The 23,630-nt window shown below is 40.4% G+C and overlaps 2 protein-coding genes across 2 annotated transcripts; both read left to right on the plus strand.

Annotated features, from left to right (window-relative positions):
- LOC130926652 (trace amine-associated receptor 13c-like) lies at positions 1–1,067 on the plus strand. Its single transcript, XM_057851677.1, has 2 exons — positions 1–170; positions 251–1,067. Exons 1-2 carry the CDS (start codon positions 1–3, stop codon positions 1,065–1,067), a joined length of 987 nt encoding a protein of 328 aa, XP_057707660.1.
- A 5,001-nt stretch (positions 1,068–6,068) lies between these two features.
- LOC130927526 (uncharacterized) lies at positions 6,069–23,009 on the plus strand. The gene is made up of 7 exons (XM_057853417.1): positions 6,069–6,119; positions 18,115–18,246; positions 18,319–18,447; positions 21,947–22,097; positions 22,159–22,289; positions 22,411–22,555; positions 22,746–23,009. Exons 1-7 carry the CDS (start codon positions 6,117–6,119, stop codon positions 22,829–22,831), a joined length of 777 nt encoding a protein of 258 aa, XP_057709400.1. The 5' UTR covers positions 6,069–6,116; the 3' UTR covers positions 22,832–23,009.
- Positions 23,010–23,630: the final 621 nt, after the last annotated feature.

Consider the following 23,630-nt stretch of genomic DNA (forward strand, 5'->3'; position numbering starts at 1 on the left):
ATGGAAAGCGGCGAGTTGCCTGAAGTCTGCTACCCTCAAGCAAACAACTCATGCCGGGCACCCAAGCAGCCACCTGGCCAGGCAATGTTGATCTACGTACTGCTGTCCTCTATCTCAATCATCACGGTGGTTCTCAACCTGCTCGTCATATTCTCCATCACCTACTTCAGGCAAGCCGAGAAAATGAGTTGTTTCACATGTAATCTTTGTTTGCAGTCGACCTGACGATGTTGCTCTGCTCTCTCTTCAGACAGCTTCACACACCCACCAACCTCTTGCTGCTCTCTTTGTCTGTCTCTGACCTCCTGGTGGGTGTCTTGCTCATGCCCGTGGAGATCATCTACATCGAGGCGTGCTGGCTCCTGGGCGACGTGGCGTGCACGCTGTACTACGTGATTGACTACATCATCACGTCTGCTTCGGTGGCCAACATGGTACTCATCTCTGCGGACCGTTACATGGCAATCTGCAGGCCGCTCTCCTACTTGTGCTACATCACTAATAGGACCATGCATGTTGGCGTGAGCCTCTGCTGGCTCTGCTCCATCGCCTACCGGCTGTTGCTACTCCACGACCACCTGAGAAAGCCGGGAAGATCCAACTCCTGCCTGGGGGAATGTGTGGTCGTCATCAGCAAAGTGGCTGGCACAGTCGACCTGGTGTTCACCTTCGCTTTGCCCATTCTCGTCATCCTCGTGCTCTACGTGCAGGTGTTAGTCGTCGCCTTCCACCACGCTCGCGGAATACGCTCCCAGGTGGGTGCCATCCAGGCGCCGCGCATGGTAAAGAAGAGTGAGTTAAAGGCAGCCAGGACTCTAGCTATCGTGGTGGCAGTCTTCCTGCTTTGTTTCTGTCCATATTACTCGCCCACTATAACAGGCAAGGATACCTTAGTGGATGCCACAACGGTTGCCTTCGAGATCTGGCTAACCCACTTTAACTCCTGTCTGAACCCAATCATTTATGCACTCTTCTATCCTTGGTTCCGCAAGTGCATCAAACTCATTCTCACCCTTCAGATTTTTAAGCCTGGCTGCAGGGACGTCAGCATCTTCTCGAATGTTTAAATTGTGTTCCTAATGACATTTTGGCATTGAGAATATACATTTTTTGTCAAAGCATGACCTGAAATGGGGGCATTTTAGCCTCTAAAAGTTCACAAAGACATTGATGTTTTCAACCATCATGTAAATTTGCTGGATTTTGTTTTTGATAATCATAATTATTGTTGAATATTTTTTGTAACTGACAGATTTCTGCTACTTTATATATTATGTTTGTCGTTTGAAACGGTCAATACCAGTTGCTTTGTTGCTCTTGGTTTCAAATTATGTGTAATGTTTTTTGTTTTTTTTTGTACAGACAATGCCCACTAGAGTGTGCTGGCGTGCCTATTAAAAATGATTGGTGGACTGTATGCATTCGCCATTTAAATTTCTTCAAACTTTGTAATGTTGCTCATGTTAATTAAGCAAATAAATACATGAATGGAAATATGTTTGGTGTTTATTTTACTTGACTGATTGGAACAACAATCTGAAAAATAATCATCAAACACCAAAACATTGCAAAGAAAAGTATAAAGTATCAAAAGGTTTTCAGTACTTTAGTTCACGTAAGGTCAGTTTATACAAAAATATGATAAAATTAATTCTAATAATTATTTCAGCCTCAAAATATAAAACGGAAACCTATCAATTATTGTTTTAACCCTTTAATTAGTTAATAACGCAGTGTCATAACAAGAAATTTGGTGCATGATCTAATTGAGGAATGGTAGCACCATCTGGCGGACAAATATATATACACATATAAATACAGTGTTTAGATTCAATCCCTCTGTACAGTAATCCAAAATATAATATATTCTAGTAATATAAAATTAAGATAAATAATTGAATTAGTTTGCTTTAAGATAAATGTGGTACAAAAAAATGTTTTTGAAACAAAAAATGAAGTAAAAAACAAATCCTCATGCAAATTCCACCTTATTTCATACAGTAAAAATAGTTTGAAACATTAATAAAAACAAAATGTATAGAGTTTTACTTTAAGGGTTAAAATAATACATTTTGGAAATCAAATAGTTCCTTCAATATCACATTAAATCGTAGATAGATGCTACTTCACTGCCTGAACATAGGACTATCTGATTCACATTTTATATTTATTAGATTTTATACATTTATACTTGCAAGTCACTTTTGAGATTTGAACTTCCCCTGCACTGTAAAGGGAGATGCGCCAAAATTCCATTTTACAACTGTATAATGACAATAAAGGGATGTTCTATTCTATAGTATTCTATAAATCAAACAATTCTCATTACGTACCAGATTACGACAATGAATGAATCATCCAAAAAAAAAAAAAAAGATTAAATTGGTGAAGGTTTGCTTGCTTAGGTCATAGAAAATTATCAGATGGCTTCTGATGAAACATGGGTGCCAATTAAATATACAGTACTGTATAATTGCATAAACATCACAATATTACTGTACATCCATTTATACATTTCCCTTTTCCCCTCCTTTCTTTTACTTATTTTAAATAATGCCTACTTTTTATTGTTGTAGGATGACCACTGTACTGTAAATGAAAAGTATGAGAAAATAGGGATAAATATTTCAAGGGTTGCTGGGAAGTTAGAAAAGGAATGCCTTGCTCATTGAGTGTACATTTGTGTTGTGTTCTTTTATTATTCAGATTTGTATCTTGAGTGTCAAAATTTTAATATTGACAAAGTCAGTGCAGAGTATAGGGCAGTGGTCGGCAACCCAAAATGTTGACAGAGCCATATTTGACCAAAGCAACAATTAAGTCTGGAGCCGCAAACAATGAAAAGCCTTATTTAAGTCTAATAATGAAGGCAGCACATGTATCTATCTATATTAGCTATATTAGCCTACTATCAAAATGACTAAGTTGGCTACAAATACATACTGAGCCTTCATGATTACCGTATTTTCCGTACTATAAGGCGCACCTAAAGACTTTTCTCAAAAGCCCAATGTGCGCCTTATAATCCAATGCGCCTTATATATATGGTTTAATATTGTTTAATCATGGCATGCTATTCCCCTTAACGCAGCTCCATCTAGTAGTTGCGTAACACAACCCCAACCACTAGTATTACTACTGCTACTGTGCCTTATAATGCGGTGCACCTTGTATGGTTTTAAAGGGTACCTTGGATAGAAAGACATTTAGTTCTTAACACTAGAAAACCCAGCAGAGGCCGACTCGGGCTTTCTCAAGACAAATACTCCTAATATTTCCAAGCAATGGCCGATTTGGCCTCTCCTCCGGAAAAACCCCGAGGTGGCCAAAATGACCCAAGTGCTTTTGAATTAGCAAGTCAGACAGCAGCAACCATTCATGTGTAAATGCAACCACTAGACATAAATTGTGGTAGTATGTGGCTCAAACGGAAGGGAGCACACCACGGTTGCATTTTTCATGTGATAGTTTGTGTCGGTTCAAGTGAAGCTCCATTTATTTATGGAGTTTTACACTTTTTACACATTTTTTAACTCACTTCTCCTATACTCCACGCACAAAAAACAGATTAAAAATGGCCCAAATGTGTATTAGGCTCGAGCGTTTACGTCACAGCAGCACAGGATCATGCGAGATTTGCGACAACGCAGCCATTTTGGAAGCACATCTGCATCACGGGACATTTAACATAACGGCAAATACAATTCAACTACGAGTGCCAAAGATGGAAAAAAGTAAGGAAAACTTGCCAGTTCGATACAGAGACAAACTTGTTACCACGGCGAAGGACAGATATGTGAGCAATTTTAAGGATGTGAACAATGTTGACCCTTACGAGCAAGCCGAACACAAATAGAATAAAGATGTCGACAAGCTTCCACCACTACGCAAAATGGACATCATGCCGTATTTAGTGTTTGGTGTAAGTTACTACACTCATCAGCAATTCCGAAACTACAAATCGCTATGAAGAGTTTTGCTGCGGTTGGGTGCAGGACCTGAACATTATGACCATAGCAAACGGCAATACCATCTTTCGAGCAAAGGTAGGCAATGTGTGTTTACATTAGTCTGTGACCAGGGATGTACAAATTTTTTGTTGCAGAAAATGTAGCCTGTGTACAAATTCTTTGCCACTCTCTCACGTCAACATATTACAGCTTTTTCATTTAGCAACGACGGGAATTATGTCTTATGAAGACAATGCACATGTATGCATGCTAGTTGTTTAGCTGTAGCTATAGCTAACAACAGGCCGACTTAGGGCATAAAGTTACCGAAATTTGCGTAAACAAACGAAATTAACTTACCGGAGTGGAAGTGCATAGAGCAAACTCTGTGTGTAACTGGAGAATCAAACGTTATGCCCTTCCTTCTGATCGAGGCCACCCATGCCATTCTTCGACGTTTGGTAAGTTCAGATATGACCTTTCCCTCGCCTTTTCTCCATGTAGGGATCCGGAAGAAACTCAATGGGGTTCCGTCGAGCTGTACGTTCTCCTTTCTATTCGATTGGTTGTTGCAATTCTTTACCGCACAATAATTTCCAACCATTTTTAAAGAGTGACCTGTGTTGAAATGCCTCACTGTTTATGTTTCCCGGGGTTCTGACACCGAACTTCCAAAATGGCGATAACGGCGGAAACCTCGCGAGTGCCACGTCATACGCTCGAGCCTAATATTGTTTTGAAAAACAAAGTGTTTTAGAACTGCAATTTGAATGTAAAGCAGGAGTTGTGTCTATAGTTTAGAAGGACTGAATCAGGGGCATGGATCATGGATTTACACATTTTTTCTGTTTTTGTGTGTGGAGTATAGGAGAAGTGAAAAAAATGGTTAAAAAAAAGTGTAAAACTCCATTTGTAAATATTGCTTGACTTGAACTGACACAAACTATCACATGAATAGTTCAACCGTGGTGTGCCATTCCCCTCCGTTTGGGCCGCATACCAACACAATGTATATCTAGTGGTTGCATTTCCAAATGAACAGCTGTTGTCTGCTGGTCAACGACTTACCAATTCAAAAGCACTTGAGTCATTTTGGCTACCTCTGGGTTATATCAGCCTTGCTTGGAATATTAGGAGTACCAGAATTTTCCGGGACTTCCGGTGTTAAAAGTTAAATGTTAGAACGAATTACAATAATTTAATATTAAAACCCCTCTTAATGTTTTCGTTTTAAGAACAAATTACAATAATTTGATATTAAACCCCTCTTAATGTTTTCGTTTTAATAAAATGTATAAGTTTTTTTAAATTAAAAAATAAACTAGTAGCTCGCCATTGTTGTTCTCATCGCTCGGCATCACATGGCCACGCTGCCATCCTTCATAGTGTCACTCTTTAACTATGTAAGGTAGTGATTTAATACACCACAAGGTGTCATTGGCGAGTTTTAAATTAATAAGAGCTCAAGACAATGAGTGTGTTTTGTCCCTCGACTGATGCCCCAGTAGAGTCAATTACAACAAACAAGACATCTGATAAATGCTCCCGGCATCATAGTTTGTATATTGTAAATATAATAAATATAACTAAATATAGCCATCCAGTGTATTAGTTGAGCTAAACGAGTTGCTAAAATGTTTAAATAGAATTTGACTGAACTCGAGTAAATTTTATGTGTATTATGCATATATATTTTAAATGTGAATGCCAGTTCTTTTTGCATTGTTGTTTAACTGTGTGAGAATAGGTCCTCATTAATACAGATTGAAGCACTTTTCTTTTTGTGAACATTATTTTTTGAGAGATATGAATATTATTTTTGTTGTATTTTCACTATATGATACTTATGTTTGTTGTGAAGTAGTTGCTGAAGCTTATGCCAATAAAACGGGGCGGTTCGAGCTACAAATCTGAACGCCAGTGTCCACTCTTTCTCTCTGCCTTACACCCCATTGTGAATTAAAGGAAAACTACGACATCAGTCAAAGGACAAAACACACTCATTGGCTTGATCCTTAATTAATTCAAAACTCGCCATTGACATGTTGTGGTATTTAAATCACTACGTTACATAATTAAAGTGGGACACTTTTTTTTTTTTAGAGTGACACTGTGAAGTACGGATGCGTGGCCCTGTGATGTCACCGCCCAGCGAAGTCAACAACAATGGTGACTTACTAGTTAAAATAATTATAGGAAAATTATTGAAAAGAAAACATTGGGGGTTTTAATATCAAATTATTATAACTTGTAATAACAATAAAACCTCTCCTAAAAAAAAACTAATCTGGATGCCTCAACCATTAGTAATTACAGGCCAATATCAAATCTGACATTCCTGGGGAAAATTATCGAAAGGGTTGTGTTCGAACAGATCCAGACTTTTATGATGCAAAACAATCTTTTTAACTCATTTCAGTCTGGATTTCGGCCACAACACAGCACCGAGACCGTGCTTATCAAAGTCCTAAATGATATTCGTCGGAATACCAATACAGGCAAATCATCTGTTCCGCTACTATTGGATCTCAGCGCCGCATTTGACACGGTTGATCACAACATACTACTCAGCAGATTGGAACAGTGGGAAGGGCCTACTGACACTATTCTTCAGTGGTTCACATCCTATCTACATGATAGGGATTTCTTTGTGTCAATCGGAAACCATCAGTCAGAAAGAACCAAATTCACGTGTGGAGTCCCTCAAGGGTCAATTCTTGGACCACTCTTATTTAACATCTATATGCTTCCCTTAGCTCAGATTATGGAACAGTATGACATCTCCTATCACACCTATGCAGATGACACACAACTGTACATTTCTGTGTCCCCACATGATTATAGTCCCTTAGTCTCCCTGAGTAAATGCATTCATCAAATCAATGAATGGATGTGCCAGAATTTTCTCCTGTTAAATGGGGAGAAGACAGAAGTGCTCACTTTTGGGCCAAAAATGAAAGGTCAAAGATAAGCAGGCACCTTAGCACAATGTCACTTACAGCTACAAATCAAGTCAGAAACCGTGGCGTAATTGTTGACTCGGACCTAAAATTTGATAGCCATCTAAAGTCTGTCACTAAATCTGCTTATTACCACCTAAATAATATAACCAGAATTAAGGGGCTTCTGACTCAACAAGACATGGAAAAACATATGCATGCATTCATTTTCAGCAGATTGGACTATTGCAACGGTGTATTTACGGGTCTTGATAAAAAATGAAGGGGAAACGATACCGTCATCGCACACACCATATAACTGTTTGCATTAGGCTAACACACGTAATATAATTAATCAGGAAATGTGTATCATTTTCATATTTACGGTAGGACTACACTACTAATATAAAATAAATAGCACACCATAGTTTAATGAGAAGAAATAGAGATACACAATGCCGTCTTATCACAAGAGTGACGCACATACTCGGGGAATCTGCTCTCAGCAAAACTCCAAGGACAAAGCGTTTTGTCCTAAAACAAGCACCACCAGCCCGGACAGCAAAGTTGATAGCGGGCGTCCCAATCCGCGCACGAACCCAACCGCCCAAAACCGGCCACAGCGGGGGCGGCCCCAAAGCAACGCCCAGAAACGCCTTCGACGAGACCCGCGTCAGCAAAGACTTCAAAAAGACTGGACACTGAGATAAGACAGATTTTTCTTCTGCTCGGAAACATGTAGCCTTGTTTTGGATCCAGAACTGTCCCTCCGTCGTCTGTTTTTGCCTTGTTTTTTTACCATTGTCGACGAATAAATTGTCAACCTGTTTTCGGCGAGTGTTCTTCAAGCTTTTGAAACATGGAGTCAGTGTGCAAAGGGTTAACACAGGAACGCGCGGAGTTTAGCTTCCTCCTGGCCTGGCTCCGCTCGGAGGGGTCGGGTGGCGGAGCACATTTCCGTTCTGTTGCCGGCCTCCCCGTGCGCTCTGGGCTGGGAGGACTAAATTCCTTCAGTTGGTGACCCGACGTGATGGTTTGACGACGTGATAGGCCCAGACGACGGAGGGGATGGACGAACGGCTGCGGAAGAGTCAACTGGAGCCCTTTTAGGTGCACCTCTAAAAGCCGAAAAGGTAAATAGACGTTTTGTCATAATTTAAGGCGGGTGAAAGTTGACTTGAAGCGACCTTCGACCATTTTGTGTTTTGTCTAACTGTGATTTGTGCATTCTGTTGAAGGAATAAGGGGAAACAAGTGTAGTGGAACATTAGTCTTCATTAGTCTTAGCACTAGAGGGGTAGATTCAGAAAGAGTGCAACATATACGCCATGCGTCGCGTAGTTTAGGCTGGGCGAAAGAAAAAAAAAAAAAAAAAAAAAAAAAAAGAAAAAACAGGACAAGCTTAGGTTATTAGGAAGCGGTGTCCCCGGAGCCTCATTAAATTGCGAGAAACTTAACAACACAAAAGAGGTTGTGAGCCGCTGCCTGCGCCTGTCGCGCGCAATTGCGCGCGCACGTCTATGTGCGCTCGCAACCGCGCGACCCTCTCCATTCCTTTCCTACATACTAAAATACTATAATTATATCACAAATACTAAATAAAATGCTAAAATAACACCAGACCCCCACCCCTTTATCAACTTCACCCTCCCCACTCGCGCTTGCCAACCACAGGTTGGGACACAGCGTTTCCCTCCCGCTCAGGCTGGTTGGCTCCTAGACAACAGGTTGTTGTTTCCCGATTTGATGTGGTGGGACATACGTAATATATACATGCGCATGTATGCATATACATACAAAGATATGTGTATGGGATAGATATGGGCATGTATATTTGAGTATAGAGTAGATGCGACGACCCACTTTTTAAGTTGGATGAGGGGTCTGTACGCGCAATATGTGTATGCATTTATATGTATATTTAGAGGTATACATATAAATTTGGATAGACATATACTTGTCCTGAAGGTTGTGGTGGTTTGGCTGGCGGGCAGCGTCAGGCCGGGCCAAAGCCACCGGGACTGGAACGTAGCGGTTCCGCACCTCAGGGCTGACGAGTCGGAGGTTTGAGAGCTGGGTTGTGGAGGCCCTAGGAAGTGGTCCCCCCTTAAAAAAGAATAAAGGTATTAAGGCCGCTGTTGGAAGTGACGCCCAACAGCAAAGAGGGCCTCGCTGCTTGCGGTAAGCAGAACAAGAGACATGGCCATGAACACATTCGCCCAGCGAAGATTTAGGTCAGGGACCCGTGACAAATGGCTATATGAATGCGCTAAGGAGGGCTGTGAGGGTACAGGGAAGAAATTAGACGAGTTGTTCACGGAAATTGAAACTCAGTTGTTGCACTAAGATTGACCATGACAAAAAATAAAAAATGACAATTAAAATGGGGAAGCCGGGGTGGACTGCCACTGTTGTTGTTTAAATGTTAAGTTGCTATGGTGTCGTGTAGTCTCTTGTTAAAGTAAGTGGACGTTTTGTTTTGCTTAGTGTTGTTCGAGATGAAGCCGAAAAAATAGGAAGCGCCCCTGTTAACGTTCTGGGAGACAGCCGTTGGCATGGCGCCTGGAGTTGGGCTATCTGATTAGAAAAGAACACTGTGTTCAAAATAAGGAGGGCGGGCCGTCGGTGGCCCCTATTTGCAACATGGGGTCCTCGACGGCATCCGCTGGGTTTTTTGCCAAAATTGATTATAAGGGGGGGCTAGAATTGAAGCTGGGAATTTTCCAGTCCTTGTTTAACATTTTAAGATAAAATTGAGAGCCAAAAAGGGACAACATGTAAAAATTCTAAAAAATCAGTAGATCTGATTAGAAAAGGAACACAGTGTTCAAAATGAGGTGCGCGGGCCGATGGGCGGGAGGCCCCTCTTGCTCTTGTTCAGGCCAAGCAGAGCAAGGAGGGCTGAAGTCCCTGGATGTTTGGTAAAGTTATAGATTTAAAAAAAAAAAAAAAAAAAAAAAGAATGTAGATAAAACAAAAGAATATTAAAGTGATGCGTTCAACCACGAACTTACAATTATTAGAATAACAAACATGCAAACCGAACCAGCAAAGAACACCTTAAAATTAGTAACGGGGAATTGATATCATGGCTCGCTTCTAGTATAACGAATAGTTTGAAATGTAATTTTTAGGGGATTCAAGCATGATGAATATGGGGAAAGTGTCACTTTTGGATCACATGTTGATAGAATTGGCTGTCGTGAATTCAGCTGGGATCCAAAGAACAACAGGATAACTTTATTGATTTTAGTTTTGATATAAGAAGACAATTAAAATTGAACTAATTTTTGCTGTTATGAAAATAGAGTAGGAAATAAGTGGCCAACTTTGTCGAGACAGGCCATGACCAAAGTTAATTGACAAATTATCAAATAGGGGGCCACAATAAAACATGTAACAATGCAATATAAGAATTGTAAATATTTGAGCTAATTGACATTCATAACACCCCTTAGAGTAACTAGAACATCTTTGAAAAAAAAAAAAAAAAAAAGAAGCAAATGGTTCTTTCATAACACTTATCACGATTCCAAATTTACATCGGAGATAACGTTCCCAGAATGAGATAAATAGTAAGTCTTATTAGTTTTTATTTTTATCTTAACTTGGATATTTTCTTTTCATTGTTGACACTTGAAGGAAATAATTTCATTTAGTATATTTTCTTTTCCTTTTGCACTTTTGTAAAACTGATTTTGGAGTTATTTTGTAGTTCCGTTTAATTTGGAGTCTATAGAAGCTAATTTAAGTTTGAGATGCCTTGCCTAAAGGGTTAAAGTTTAGGAAAGAGCAAAGTTTTAAAGTGGGTCATCTCAAGCTCAAGTCTCTGGTTGTTTTGGTAAAACAATAGATAAGACAGTCCTTCCCTAGCCACTATTGACTCCCGGAAGAATGCGGAGGGAGAATCTCCTATATGTGTTAATTTTGATATACGGGACAATGTAAAAGTGGATTTAGGTTTTTAAAAAAAAGACTTGAAAATGCCAGATTTCACTAAAATATAATCTTTTGGGTCACCTGCGGATAGAATTGGGCTATCCTTGCAAAAAAAGAAATCAAGAAAAGAATAAAATAAAATAAAAAAGGGGAATAAGACATTTTCACCAATTTCATGATCTGGGATGAAAAGACAAGACCAATGTAGGTAAATTTTGTGCTTTGAAATTATAGGGGAAATTAGCAACCAATTTTTTTTTAAGAGAAAGACCACAGTAGGAATTGAATTAACAAATTACATAAGAGGGGAGGAATTAAATTTGAGAACGTAAACAAACACGGGCATCGTGCCAAATGCAATTTATTATGCTGGGGAAGTTGCTTATGTTAAAAGTTAAGAATAATACTCGAACGATACAACAATAATGAGACAGAATCTAGAGATGAGTTAATTTAATTTCAGAATACCTTTCCAAGTCTACTGCCTATAAATACAATTTCCCCAGTATAAGACAATTTTTATGTTTTCATTTTGGATTTTTGTTCTTGATCTTTTGATGAATTACTCTCATGTGATATTTTTCCATTCCTTTGGACACCTTTATGGAACAGATTTTTATTTTTAAGGACTTGAATAATATTAAAAAAAAAAAAAAAAAAAAAAAAAAAAGGAGGAGTGGAGAAAGTGTTGTTTAGTTCCATGTCTGTGCTAACTGTATTTTTCATATTTTTTTTTAGAATTTTTTTTCTAAAAATTCTATTCATCTATTCTTTTCCATTTTTTATAAAAAGTCAAACTGGTTGACTTGCATTTATTCTATTGATCCTATTCACTGATTTGTTATTTTGCAATTATTTTCGGGGGACCTAATTGTTTCACAAAAGGGGAGAAAGATACATATTTTGAATGACATAAGGAACAAAGGAAAAGGCATCACTTTCCAAGACATAAATATTTTAATTATTGCTGAGTGGCTTTGTTTGGGATCTGAATTGGACATGAGGGGTTTGTAAACTGGAAATAATAAGACATATAAATGTTTTTGTGTTGATTGTTGCAATGGTAACCATTGAACAGTTTAAACGTGTAGTAGACAACCACACACCGTAGAAATGAATGTACAACGCCCATCCTTTGACAAAATGATTCCTTGTGACTAGGGTTGTTGACGATCAATATTATTAAGCTTATTGGAAAAAAAAAAAAAAAAAAAAAAAGGGAGTTAGGATCTCAAATGATGGCATTTAGACCACCATAGGGGATAGTTTTTGATTTGGTCTAGATAATTGGGGTATCACACAAGCTGATGTAACTTGGGAATGATAACATGTACCGGGTATTCATAATGCACTTTGAGTAGTAGCTATGAGTGATATAGCCATGCTTACAATTGCAATTGTGGGCATGGCTAGAGGGGGTTAAGTGGGCCAAGATAACACCAACATTATTACTGAAAGTTAATATGGATGCGGACAATTGTAAATTTTTAGTGACTTGTACAGTCTGTTCAACTCTAAACATACAGTTCTTAGGCCCAACAAACAGTAAATTATTATAAACATAATACTATTCATAATCCCACTTAGCTTTAATAGCACGACACATTTTAGGAGCACGCAGAGGCCATTAAAACGATCTAAAGTTTTCCCTGACCACATTGTTTCCCAAAAGATTTCAAGGTTTAAGGATAATAATCTGCCACATCACATGTTGGAGTTTTGAGACTGGTGCGGTTGGGACGCTTCAGGCGGTAAGGTTACAAATAGGCCCAGTTAAGATAAGTAAGTATGACAAATCGGCTATTCTTAAGTTTATCCTTATTTCTATTTATCGATCCCCTGAAACACCAGATGTGTATGTGACAGGATGGGAAGACATTCACCCTGAACGCTAGCTGAGCTGGAGCTGGGTGTGACAAGCGGAGCCATCGCACCGGCACACGGACCACCGGTTGCGCGGGTGGGAGAAGGGATCGCCAATGGTTGGAGGATCAAAGGTTTGATTCCAGACCCCACCTATTCCCTCAGGGCTGTGACTGCGGTATCGCACGAGCCGTGAGCTGGTGGTTGTGTGAGAACAGGTGCTCACAAAATAATGGTTCATCGCCAAGGGACAGCCGTCACGACTGTCCGCACGGTTTTATACTCACCCCAGCTGACGATGCTGCGTTTCGTCGAGGTGAATGTTTTCCGGTCTTTTTGAGTTTGAGAGAGTATTTAAATGTTAGAGAGATTACCGTGCCTCAGACGTCTCGACAAGCAGTAGGCAAAAAAACTAAAACGTGTGAGTACGTGGCATATTTTAAGTACACCACATAGTCCCAGATGTATTTGATTAAGATTCTTTACTTTTATTATTTTATTTTCACTTTCTAATGATTAACTTTCCTGTAGGTACCGCATTATATTTTAGACACCTTAAGCTCATTGTTTGTGTTCTACACAAAGGCAAAGTCGTTCTATGCTTTAATTAGGGAGTGTTTTAAAATATGTTACAGGCTCTGTATTCTTTTGAGTTGAACAGATTACAGCTACACTAGGATCCACTAGGGTGGGGGGCAACCATGACGGATCCGGACTGGGAGAAAATAAACAAATTCCCATACGACCCATGTCCTAGGAAGCGACAATTGATTATGGAAATAAATAGGTTTAGCGTCATGGTCCCTGTCGCTATAGTGCTCTCGTTTATTTGTTCTTTGTAATATTATTTTTCGCTAAAAGGTTTGGATTTTCTTTCCTTTTTCCCTTTTATTGATTTCACATGCGGATGTTGCTGTTAGAAATGTGGTGTGGAAAGGTGCCCCTGACGTTGTTGGTAAGTGGTGGGAATACACATTGTTTATGTAGTGGGGTTTATTTTTTCCGTCACATTTTTTCGATCTTTTGCAGTCACATTTGGGTTTTGTAATTCCTCGACACATGTCATATCACTGGATTGTTTTACATCTCCACAATCACCATAGATTCATTTTCGTTCTTGGGATTTTTGTTCAAAGACTACTATTTTTTCGTTAGGTTCTAAATCATAGTACTCGGTAGATTTGTGCCATTTTTAAGTCCCAGTTTTATTCTTTAGCCTTTAGCCATATTTGTCATTTGGGGTGGAGAATATAACTTTTATTATTTTTATATACTTTTGATTAGGATATTTATTCATTTTTTGGTGAATGGGGCGGAATAAAGTTTTTCTTTAATTGGGGTGGAATAAAGTTTGCCTACAGGCGTCTGTGTCCATCATTTTCAACAACTGGTAAGGGGTGAAGACGTTTATTTCGAGTTTCGAGTTCATGGTGTCCAAGTTTTTCTGTATTGCAACATTCCGCTTTTGTACAGTACCGCTTTTTCACCATTCTCTAGTCAATGGGGGAATGTTTTTGCTGTGTTATGTTTTTAGATGTAGTAGTTTGTCAGTGCTGTTCTTTTTCTTCATTTAAAAGCTGTTCTGAGATGTTTGACACACTGTTGCATTCCTTTTTCTTCAGGGCTGCGCACAGTTCCCTCTTACTACAGGTGGTGGTTGACCCTAACGTTACGGAAGTGAAAAAAGGGGCACTTAAATTTTCATTTACTGGACCAAAATTTAACTCAGTACGGTTCTCACTTTTCCTGATTTAAAGGTTGTTATTCAATGGACCAAATTTAGCTTAGTGTGTCTCTCATTTTTCTTAACTAAAGATTAACTTTATTTTTATTTATTTTAATTTAATTTAATTTAATTTAACTGAATGTATATCTCATTTTTCCTAGCGACAGGAATAACTTGATGGGTAGCCCGTCTATTTGATCATGAAAAATCGGTCTCAATGCACCTGTACAAAGAGGGCACTGTGAGCTGATGCCTATAGCCACGGGACCGAAGACAACCAAGGATTAACCCTTTGAGGCGGTATCATATTGTTTTAAAGAGTACTTAACAGGAGTCCTGAGGGGGACAAATTTCGCACATCCCTGTTTAAACTGTTCATCAATTGCTACATTTCTTCCACCACTTGACAAAGCTGAGTTCTAAGGCCACATCCATGTTTTTTCGATCCCCTGTCGGGGCTCGAGAGGGGGAATGAAGGGGAAACGATACCGTCATCGCACACACCATATAACTGTTTGCATTAGGCTAACACACGTAATATAATTAATCAGGAAATGTGTATCATTTTCATATTTACGGTAGGACTACACTACTAATATAAAATAAATAGCACACCATAGTTTAATGAGAAGAAATAGAGATACACAATGCCGTCTTATCACAAGAGTGACGCACATACTCGGGGAATCTGCTCTCAGCAAAACTCCAAGGACAAAGCGTTTTGTCCTAAAACAAGCACCACCAGCCCGGACAGCAAAGTTGATAGCGGGCGTCCCAATCCGCGCACGAACCCAACCGCCCAAAACCGGCCACAGCGGGGGCGGCCCCAAAGCAACGCCCAGAAACGCCTTCGACGAGACCCGCGTCAGCAAAGACTTCAAAAAGACTGGACACTGAGATAAGACAGATTTTTCTTCTGCTCGGAAACATGTAGCCTTGTTTTGGATCCAGAACTGTCCCTCCGTCGTCTGTTTTTGCCTTGTTTTTTACCATTGTCGACGAATAAATTGTCAACCTGTTTTCGGCGAGTGTTCTTCAAGCTTTTGAAACATGGAGTCAGTGTGCAAAGGGTTAACACAGGAACGCGCGGAGTTTAGCTTCCTCCTGGCCTGGCTCCGCTCGGAGGGGTCGGGTGGCGGAGCACATTTCCGTTCTGTTGCCGGCCTCCCCGTGCGCTCTGGGCTGGGAGGACTAAATTCCTTCAAAAATAAGTCAGGAAGCTGCAGCTAGTACAGAATGCTTCAGCCAGAATCCTCACAAATACAAGGAAGCTGGACCACATTAAACCGGTTTCGAAATCACTACACTGGCTTCCAGTAAGTCAAAGGACAGACTATAAAATACTACTGCTCGTCTACAAAACACTTAATGGCCTTGGACCAAAATACATGCTTGATTTGTTAGATTCATATGAGACATCTAGACCCCTAAGGTCGTCTGGAACCAGTCTCCTGCATGTTCCAAGAACAAGAACCAAGCAGGGTGAGGCAGCATTTAGTTATTATGCTCCTCACCTCTAGAACAAGTTACCTGAACGTCTGAAGTATGCTCAAACTGTTAGCTCCTTTAAATCAAGGCTAAAAACGCTTTTTTTTAGCACTGCATATCCATAACTGTCTATATATCTCAATCTACTTTCTTTCTATTCCGCTTGTGCTTATCTCCATTGCTGATTTCAATTATTATTTAGTAGTTTTTGTCTTATTTTTATTTTATTTTTATTCTATTTGTGATTAAATGGGATTTTTAAGTTTTTTTTCTTCCTATTTTGATTGTCCTGGTTTTTACGTTGTATTGATGTAAATGTGATTTTTATGATCTTCATGTGATGTAAAGCACTTTGAATTGCCTTGTGTTGGATTGTGCTATATAAATAAATTTGCCTTGCCTTGACTTGTACTAACATTTATCTTTTAAGAACTACATGTCTTTCTAGCCGTGGATCCCTTTAAAATGTGCCATTCATTGAAGATGCGCCTTATAGTGCAGAAAATGCGGTAAATATGTAATTTCCCTGCAGAGCATTCTATAGAGAATGACGAACCACGTGACTACTTTGTTGTACGATGCCGTCTCAAGTTTAACTTCATTACAACATTATTGAATTAGAAGAATGTTTATGTCATGTTTGTCCTCCTACAAAACCAACAAAAAAAATATTTCCCTCCCCCATATTTTTCCATTTTCAAACATTTTTGAAAAAGCTCAATGAGGCCACTAGGGCAGCGCTAAAGAGCCACATGCGGCTCTAGAGCCACAGGTTGCCAACCCCCGGTATAGGGAGATTAACATGAATGCAAACATTAAACATTATTGTTTCAATACTTTTTTTTTTTTTATTTCAAATTATTGCGATTCTTTCCTGTACTAAACCATCTTTCTACAAACGATGATTCCCCTTTCCCCCACCCTCTATTATAGTGTGCATCCATGCAGCAATTATGAACTGGGGCAGAATTTTTAAAAAATGACCCTGCGTACTTGACTTTCACAATCAGGACACTTCCTGGACTTTCCAATTGTGTGTGTGTGTGCATATGTGTCTATGTGTAATAATCCAAGCAGCTAAGGCAACACTAACACAAAGTAGTGAATCATACATCCTAGCAACAGGCACTCATGCGCTGAACCAAACTGTGCCGGTTGCAGGTACGTCCATTGCCCTTATTTAAAAAGATCAAGTTTTCCTCCCACTAGGATTTCCTCTCATCCATGTATTGTAAGGGTTCATTCATCCTGGAATTGGTTTGATAGTTTAGTCATTTTTTTCTTTGGACAAGATGGAAAGTAACACCATGAAGGATTTGTATCTGTCGCCACTGAGTCGGGGCTGCGGTCGGGTCATCGCAATGAGTGCAGATCATCATGGCCGCCTGGACGTATGCTTCACACCACAGGTTCCGGTGTCTCATATTTCACTTAAAATGTTCATATCAGAATTGGCTTTCACTTTCTTTCATGCAGTGGCAGAACAAATTCGAACAGGATCTGGGTGCGATGGGCATAAACGTGACCCCCTCTTGTGGACCCGGGGTTTTGTTAGTGGGCAATTATTCGCGGGCCCTTTCCCACGCTTTCGCAGGCTCCTTGAGACGATCGTCCGGTGTGTCGGTGTGTGTGTGTGTATGTGGGGTGCAAGTGAAAAAATGTTTGCGGCCCCCTTCAGATATTTTAACGCTTAAACATTATTGACTAATATGACCAAAGCGACCGGAAGTAGCCCGTCCGCCATTGCTGAGGTGTGCCGCTCGCAGCACACAGGCAGCAGCAGCTCACGTTACTGTTTACATTGACTGACGCTGGGCTAATACTGAGGTGTGTAAACACCCCAGTCATGGCAGCCACCACTAGAGGGAGACATACACAAATTTCTACTCGGATTAGTCAATATTACAGCTCCACGCTTCATTTTACCTTTCTGTTTGACCCTCCCCTCACTCAACCATGCCTACTTAACGCCATTAAGTGCCACACCCCTTAAGTTCTGCCGCTGCTTTCATGTATTATTTAAACTTACTAACTGCTATCTCTCCCCAAAAATTGACTTTTTACTTTTACAGTTGTCATTGGTCGAGAATGGGTTAAGGAAACGAATTACAAATGACAGCTCACAACTTTGATTTTGATATTGAACAATTAACACGAATACTTCAAACCTTGGAAATGTCATTGACATTTTTCAACCTCGTCGCCATAGGATTATTACATCTGGAAATCCCATGATGCTCTGCTGCGTCTGAGCAACAGTGGCAGTCTGCTTGGGAACGAAGAGTCAACCATCCCAAAGACGTACAGCACTCGTCGGGGGCCTCTTCTTCTCTATTCACGAGTATGTATGACCAGTCAACGTCATTACACTTTAGGAGGCATGAATCACAATTTTGCTCTTTTTTGTCTGCAGGACTTGGTTACAATAGGAACTGAATGTCAGTCGCAGGATTTAGACAGGAAGAGGCGGGTCACACAGCAGTATAAGCAAAAAGCGGGCCACCGGTCTGACACTCTCATTTTGCATCAAAGGCATGAACAGGTAAGTAAGAATTGACCACAATTTATGCAATCACTAGACAATTTGTTATGCACATGCATCTCATTGATGTGCATCTCATTGACTGAGCCTTGAATCAAAACACGCCTACAAACGATGGTTGAAGTGGCAGAGTCTGCCATCTTTTGGTGAAAAGTAGTTACTACATGAGGAACCATATTTGCAGCTCTGGCTTGTTAAAGTCAGCAATATTACTTGTCGCAATTTTACGGAGCCCCTAAAGGGACATTGACAGAAATAAAATAAATTAAAACCAACTGGTGCCCACCAGATAGGATGGGGTGCCCACTACAAACTCTCTGGTGCGCACCAGAAACAGAAACAATCTTGTAAATATTAGCATAATATTAGGATGACCAAATGTCCTCTTTTGCCACGACAAGTCCACTTTTGACGGGACCAATTTGAAGAGAATCCCTCTGGCCGCTGGGGGGCAGCGCCTGCCTGCGTTGACGTGGCTCCTACCAGTGTGTGTGTGTGTGTTGGGGGGGGGGGGGGGGGGTTCTTCTTCTTGTTTTTTGTTGGCAGGTTACCCCTTGTATCATGGGGCATTACCGCCATCTACTGGGTTGACGGTTTGGCAAGAGATCAGGCAGTTACAGACTACAATAAGGAATAGTTGTAAAAGACATTTATGCTGTTGTAATTAATAAAAATATTTAGTTGGCACATAGTCTACTGTGTGTGTGTGGGTGTGTTTTGACTGGACTATGTTTCCATGGGTCTGCATTATATTATTATTATTTTTTTTTATCATTATTTACATTTTTTGGGGGGGAGGGGATTATTTTTTAGGAAGAATAAAGCCTGTTGAGTAACCTGTAAGCTGTTGAGTATAAAAAAAAAAATATATATATATATATATATATATATACATATATATATATAATATACTATATGGCAATATATATTTTTTTGTTTTATAAAACAGAATTTTTCTATCCAGACAGAGGAGGCACACTTTGAATATTTTAAAGTGTTATAGACCACAATCACGTGACGTCACAAACTCCGCCCCCCTGACTGGTGCCGCCATATTGTCCGTCAGCTCATCGTGTTTACAAACTTAACATATTACCGCTATACGTACATTCCTCCTATTACTGCGTGTTTTTCTGCTTGTCTAAGGAATCACCGCCTAGTAAACGAACCCAAAAACCTTCCTGACAATCGTTAACACTGATTAATCAAAATGGTTAAGGCATGTGTGGCGGTTGGTTGCAGTAACAGAGAAGATAAACGGTCATTTTAGTAGTTGCTGTGTGCCCATTGTTATAAGGGCAAATCTCGAAAGCAGCACGGTTTGTTTATCTCGGTCCATGATGCGTTTGTGTCGACAGCCTTTAGACAACGGGCGAAAACATCAATATGATGCCAACATGATCGCAGACATCATCAGACGGAGACTACGAAGCTCGTCGCCACGGTCGCGCAGCAAGAAGGTGACCGCAACAACCGGTGTTGTGCCGAAAAATAGCCGCCCCGCGTGAAATGTCCCCCCTGACGGGAGCGCCCACACAGAAACGACTTTCTTGTACCGTGAATATGTATTATTTTACTCTGCTTGAACTAATAAATGTCATACCTGTGTGATTGTCATTGGGATATGGTCGTGAAAACCTATAGACTAATACATTTCTGTTCAAAGATGGTAATGTGGCCCAGTCCACGATGTTACTAAAATACAGTACTAATATTTTGTGTAATTTAATTATTTAAAACCGATGTTACAGTCGTAAATCCATTACTGTAATGCGTTCATGAAAACATTTGATGTTTTCACGTCAATAAAGCGTTATAAATAAGCGCTCCCGTCAGGGGGGACTTTTCACGCGGGGCAGCTATTTTTCGGCACACACCGGCCCGTTGTCGATCAATTTTCATTTTACAATCGTGACAACGGTGACGCTCAGCTGACCAAATGTCGGTTTATATTCGGGCCGGTGCCGATTTTGGGTACCCGACTTTTCATCGTGACATAAACTGGAGTATGATTGGAAATTTTGTGGTCTCAGGACGAGCTCTGACGCACGGGACCGGACGGAAGGAAACATCGGTTTGGGTATCAAATATGGATCTGGCGACTGGATCGACTGAAGCTTTTCCAAATAACGGCTTTTATGCAACTCATCCAATGAGTTTACAGCGTCTGAAAGCACCGGGGCTTCCATAATTTGCAAGTGAATCCACCTTTAGAAACTACAGTCAATGACAATACGGACACACAATGACGGACAATATGGCGGCACAACACAGCGATCACGTGATTGTGTGACGTTGGTGATTGGGGTCTATAGGCATCTTTGAGTGAATTTCGAGTAAAATTCAAGTATCTCGAGGCTGGGCCGAGTGTCCTCTTTTTTGGAAATCAAAATATGATCACTCTAATTATATAGCATTTAAGCTAACAGACTTTTGGTATGCAAGTTAGCCTATTGTACTTTTCTTGTACTTAGATCCTCATTTATTTATTTGTTTATTTAATATCGTTTGAGGCTAGGCTCAGATGCGCATCGAACACCAGCAGTTTCGGCGTGCTAAAAATTATAATACAGGATTTAGTTGAGCTTTACTTCAGTCTTGGACTCAACTAGTGCCTGAGCTTAGCCTCAAACAATGTACAAAATAAATAAATGAAGTTCTTAGTTAGGGTGACCAAACGTTTTCTTTTGCCCGAACATGTCCACTTTTCACGTCGCGTCCGGCCAGGTTTTATAAATTCATCAAAATATCCAGTTTTTATTATTTGTCACGGGACCAATTAGCATGTATTGAAATTCACTGACACTTTTCACAGAATTCTACGGTACTGTGCTGCCTGTGACGTGTTCCCAGAGAGCCTGCCCAGTTGTTAAGGGTTTGCGATCAACACGTATATAATCAGATTCTACTTTGGATACAAAGTTGCTGACTCGTGCGCAATCACAGACTGGCTTTATCATGGTGTTACCTGTCAATTCTCATTCACAAACAAACCTTCGACACGACAGGAGCTCACAGGCTACAGGTACACTTGCTAAACTTACTTTGTGGCAACTGTTGACTTCCATCGGAGCTTTGTACTGGCATCATCTGTAAAATCCCATTCGGTGTTGCATCGTTGCGCTGCCGAGGATTGTAAACTTTTATAGCAATGTTTGATTTTTCCTCGGCTACCGGTGCTCGCTAATAGGGTAGCTATCAGTGAGCTAAGCTGCGCTAGGCGTTATGGGAAATTTAGTCTCCACCCACCAACTCTCACCAAGGATACTGGGAAAATAGAAGCAAAATAGCAAACATGCTGTAAGAAAAACAGGAATACCAGTTTTCGGGTTTCCTTGTATGTCTCGGGGTCATGGTAAGAGTGCCTGTGCTAGAGTCTCGCTTGTCTTTTGCCCAATGTCATCCGGGATAGCCGAGACCACAACATTCGGCAAAATAAGGAATGGATATTGAAAATGGATAGGTGAATACATATTAACTGTGCTTGTCTCCGACTCAGTTTAACAGGCAGTTTGCCACTCCTAGCTTACATCCACATCCAAACGCCCAGTATGCAAGCGTTTCCCGACTTCATGTCATACGAGGGAAGCATCCAGAGTTGCCTGGCGACCATTGGGAAACCAGCTCCCATTTGAAGGATCCACCTGAAGGTAAAACACAAAGAGAAATGATTCCTATGTAGTTGAACCCTTAAAATAGGTTTCTCTGCAGGTGAAAATGAAATGCAGGGAAGTGACAGGAAGGTTTGTTTGGATCTGGTCCTTCAGATTCCTAGAGTTTCTAGTTCACATTCGCAGAACAGTAAAGACCCCACAACTTTTGAAGAACCGCAAGAACTGCAGGTGATCAAGATTCAATTTGATGGACAGTATCTGTATAATCAGACACCCGTGCAAATTTTTTCACCTTTGAGGGCTTTGATTCGAATGACCCAACTTGCTGAATGTCATGACCTCTTTCCAGGTCAATTTGTCACGTGCTGGGAGTTCACAGACCTGCAAGTCAAGTGATGTGACCCTTGCCCTAAGTGCTGAAGAAATACCCATAGACTACCAAAGATCTGGGAATATTGTCAACCCACAAACCTCGGGGAACTGGACCAACAACAGTAAGTAAAGGTGTCTGTGTGCGCACATGTGGGTGTATTACCAACTCACAGCAAAGGCAAACAGAAAATTTAATATGTTCCTGCAGAATGATAGTCACGTAGATAGAGATAGATAAAAACTTGTGTATTGGCTGCAAAGGAAGTCAGTCAAAGCTCAAATGCTTCTAACATAATGATCTCCACCCTGCAGGCTTGGTTCTTCCACCTCTGAGAGCACGACATGCAGTCACTTCTGAATCCAGCTGCCAGAAAACAATTATTGTAAGTCTATGTTAACAAAGACTGTACTTCCTGGTTATATGCACTAAAAAAGTTAGAGACATCCAGAGAAGAAATCGTGAGTATCTTAGCAAAAGGGTATTGAGGAATGAGAAGCAGCCTAGAAAGAAGGCTGAAGGATGCGGTGATGTAAGACATGAATGCAGATGAAGAAGAAAACCCTTCAGGGCAATACAATTGGTGGATCCATGTTAAATTGAAAGGTTTAGTTTTCAACTAATTTTCCAAAGATGTTCTGAAAACATGGTTGAGGTAATACATTGATTCATTCAACTGACATCTGTGCAGCGCCCTCAAACGGCTTGGGTAGTTTCAAGTGTTAAAGGGCAGGTGAAATTTTCAATTCATGAGCGTTTTACTTGGCTAAATTGTATTGAATACATCATTCGCTATCTCAAAACTCACATCACCAATTTTTTTTTAATTGACCGCGTATTTTTTGAGTTACTGCCATAGCAACACCTCAGCAACGAGTGACGCCCGCTACCTGATGACGTCATTTCCCGAAGACCTCGCCAGCACTCCAATACGAAAGTATAGCACCTTGCTTTCCTCGCTACATATTGCAAACATTTTCTGGGTTTAACTCGCGAGATTCATCATGCCATCTCGATGTGTAGTGATGAATTGCTCACACAAAGGCTCGAGCCTCTATAAGGCTAGGTTCATACCACAGGTTTCAATGCACGAATCCGATTTTTTTGTGTTTTTCCGACTTGAGTGAGGCATTAACTTTACGGTCTGAACGGGAAAAGTCGCATAAAAGTGGACCATTTTTAAACCGATCTAGGCCACT

Source organism: Corythoichthys intestinalis, chromosome 12 (assembly GCF_030265065.1).
Source record: "Corythoichthys intestinalis isolate RoL2023-P3 chromosome 12, ASM3026506v1, whole genome shotgun sequence".
Lineage (NCBI taxonomy): Eukaryota > Metazoa > Chordata > Actinopteri > Syngnathiformes > Syngnathidae > Corythoichthys > Corythoichthys intestinalis.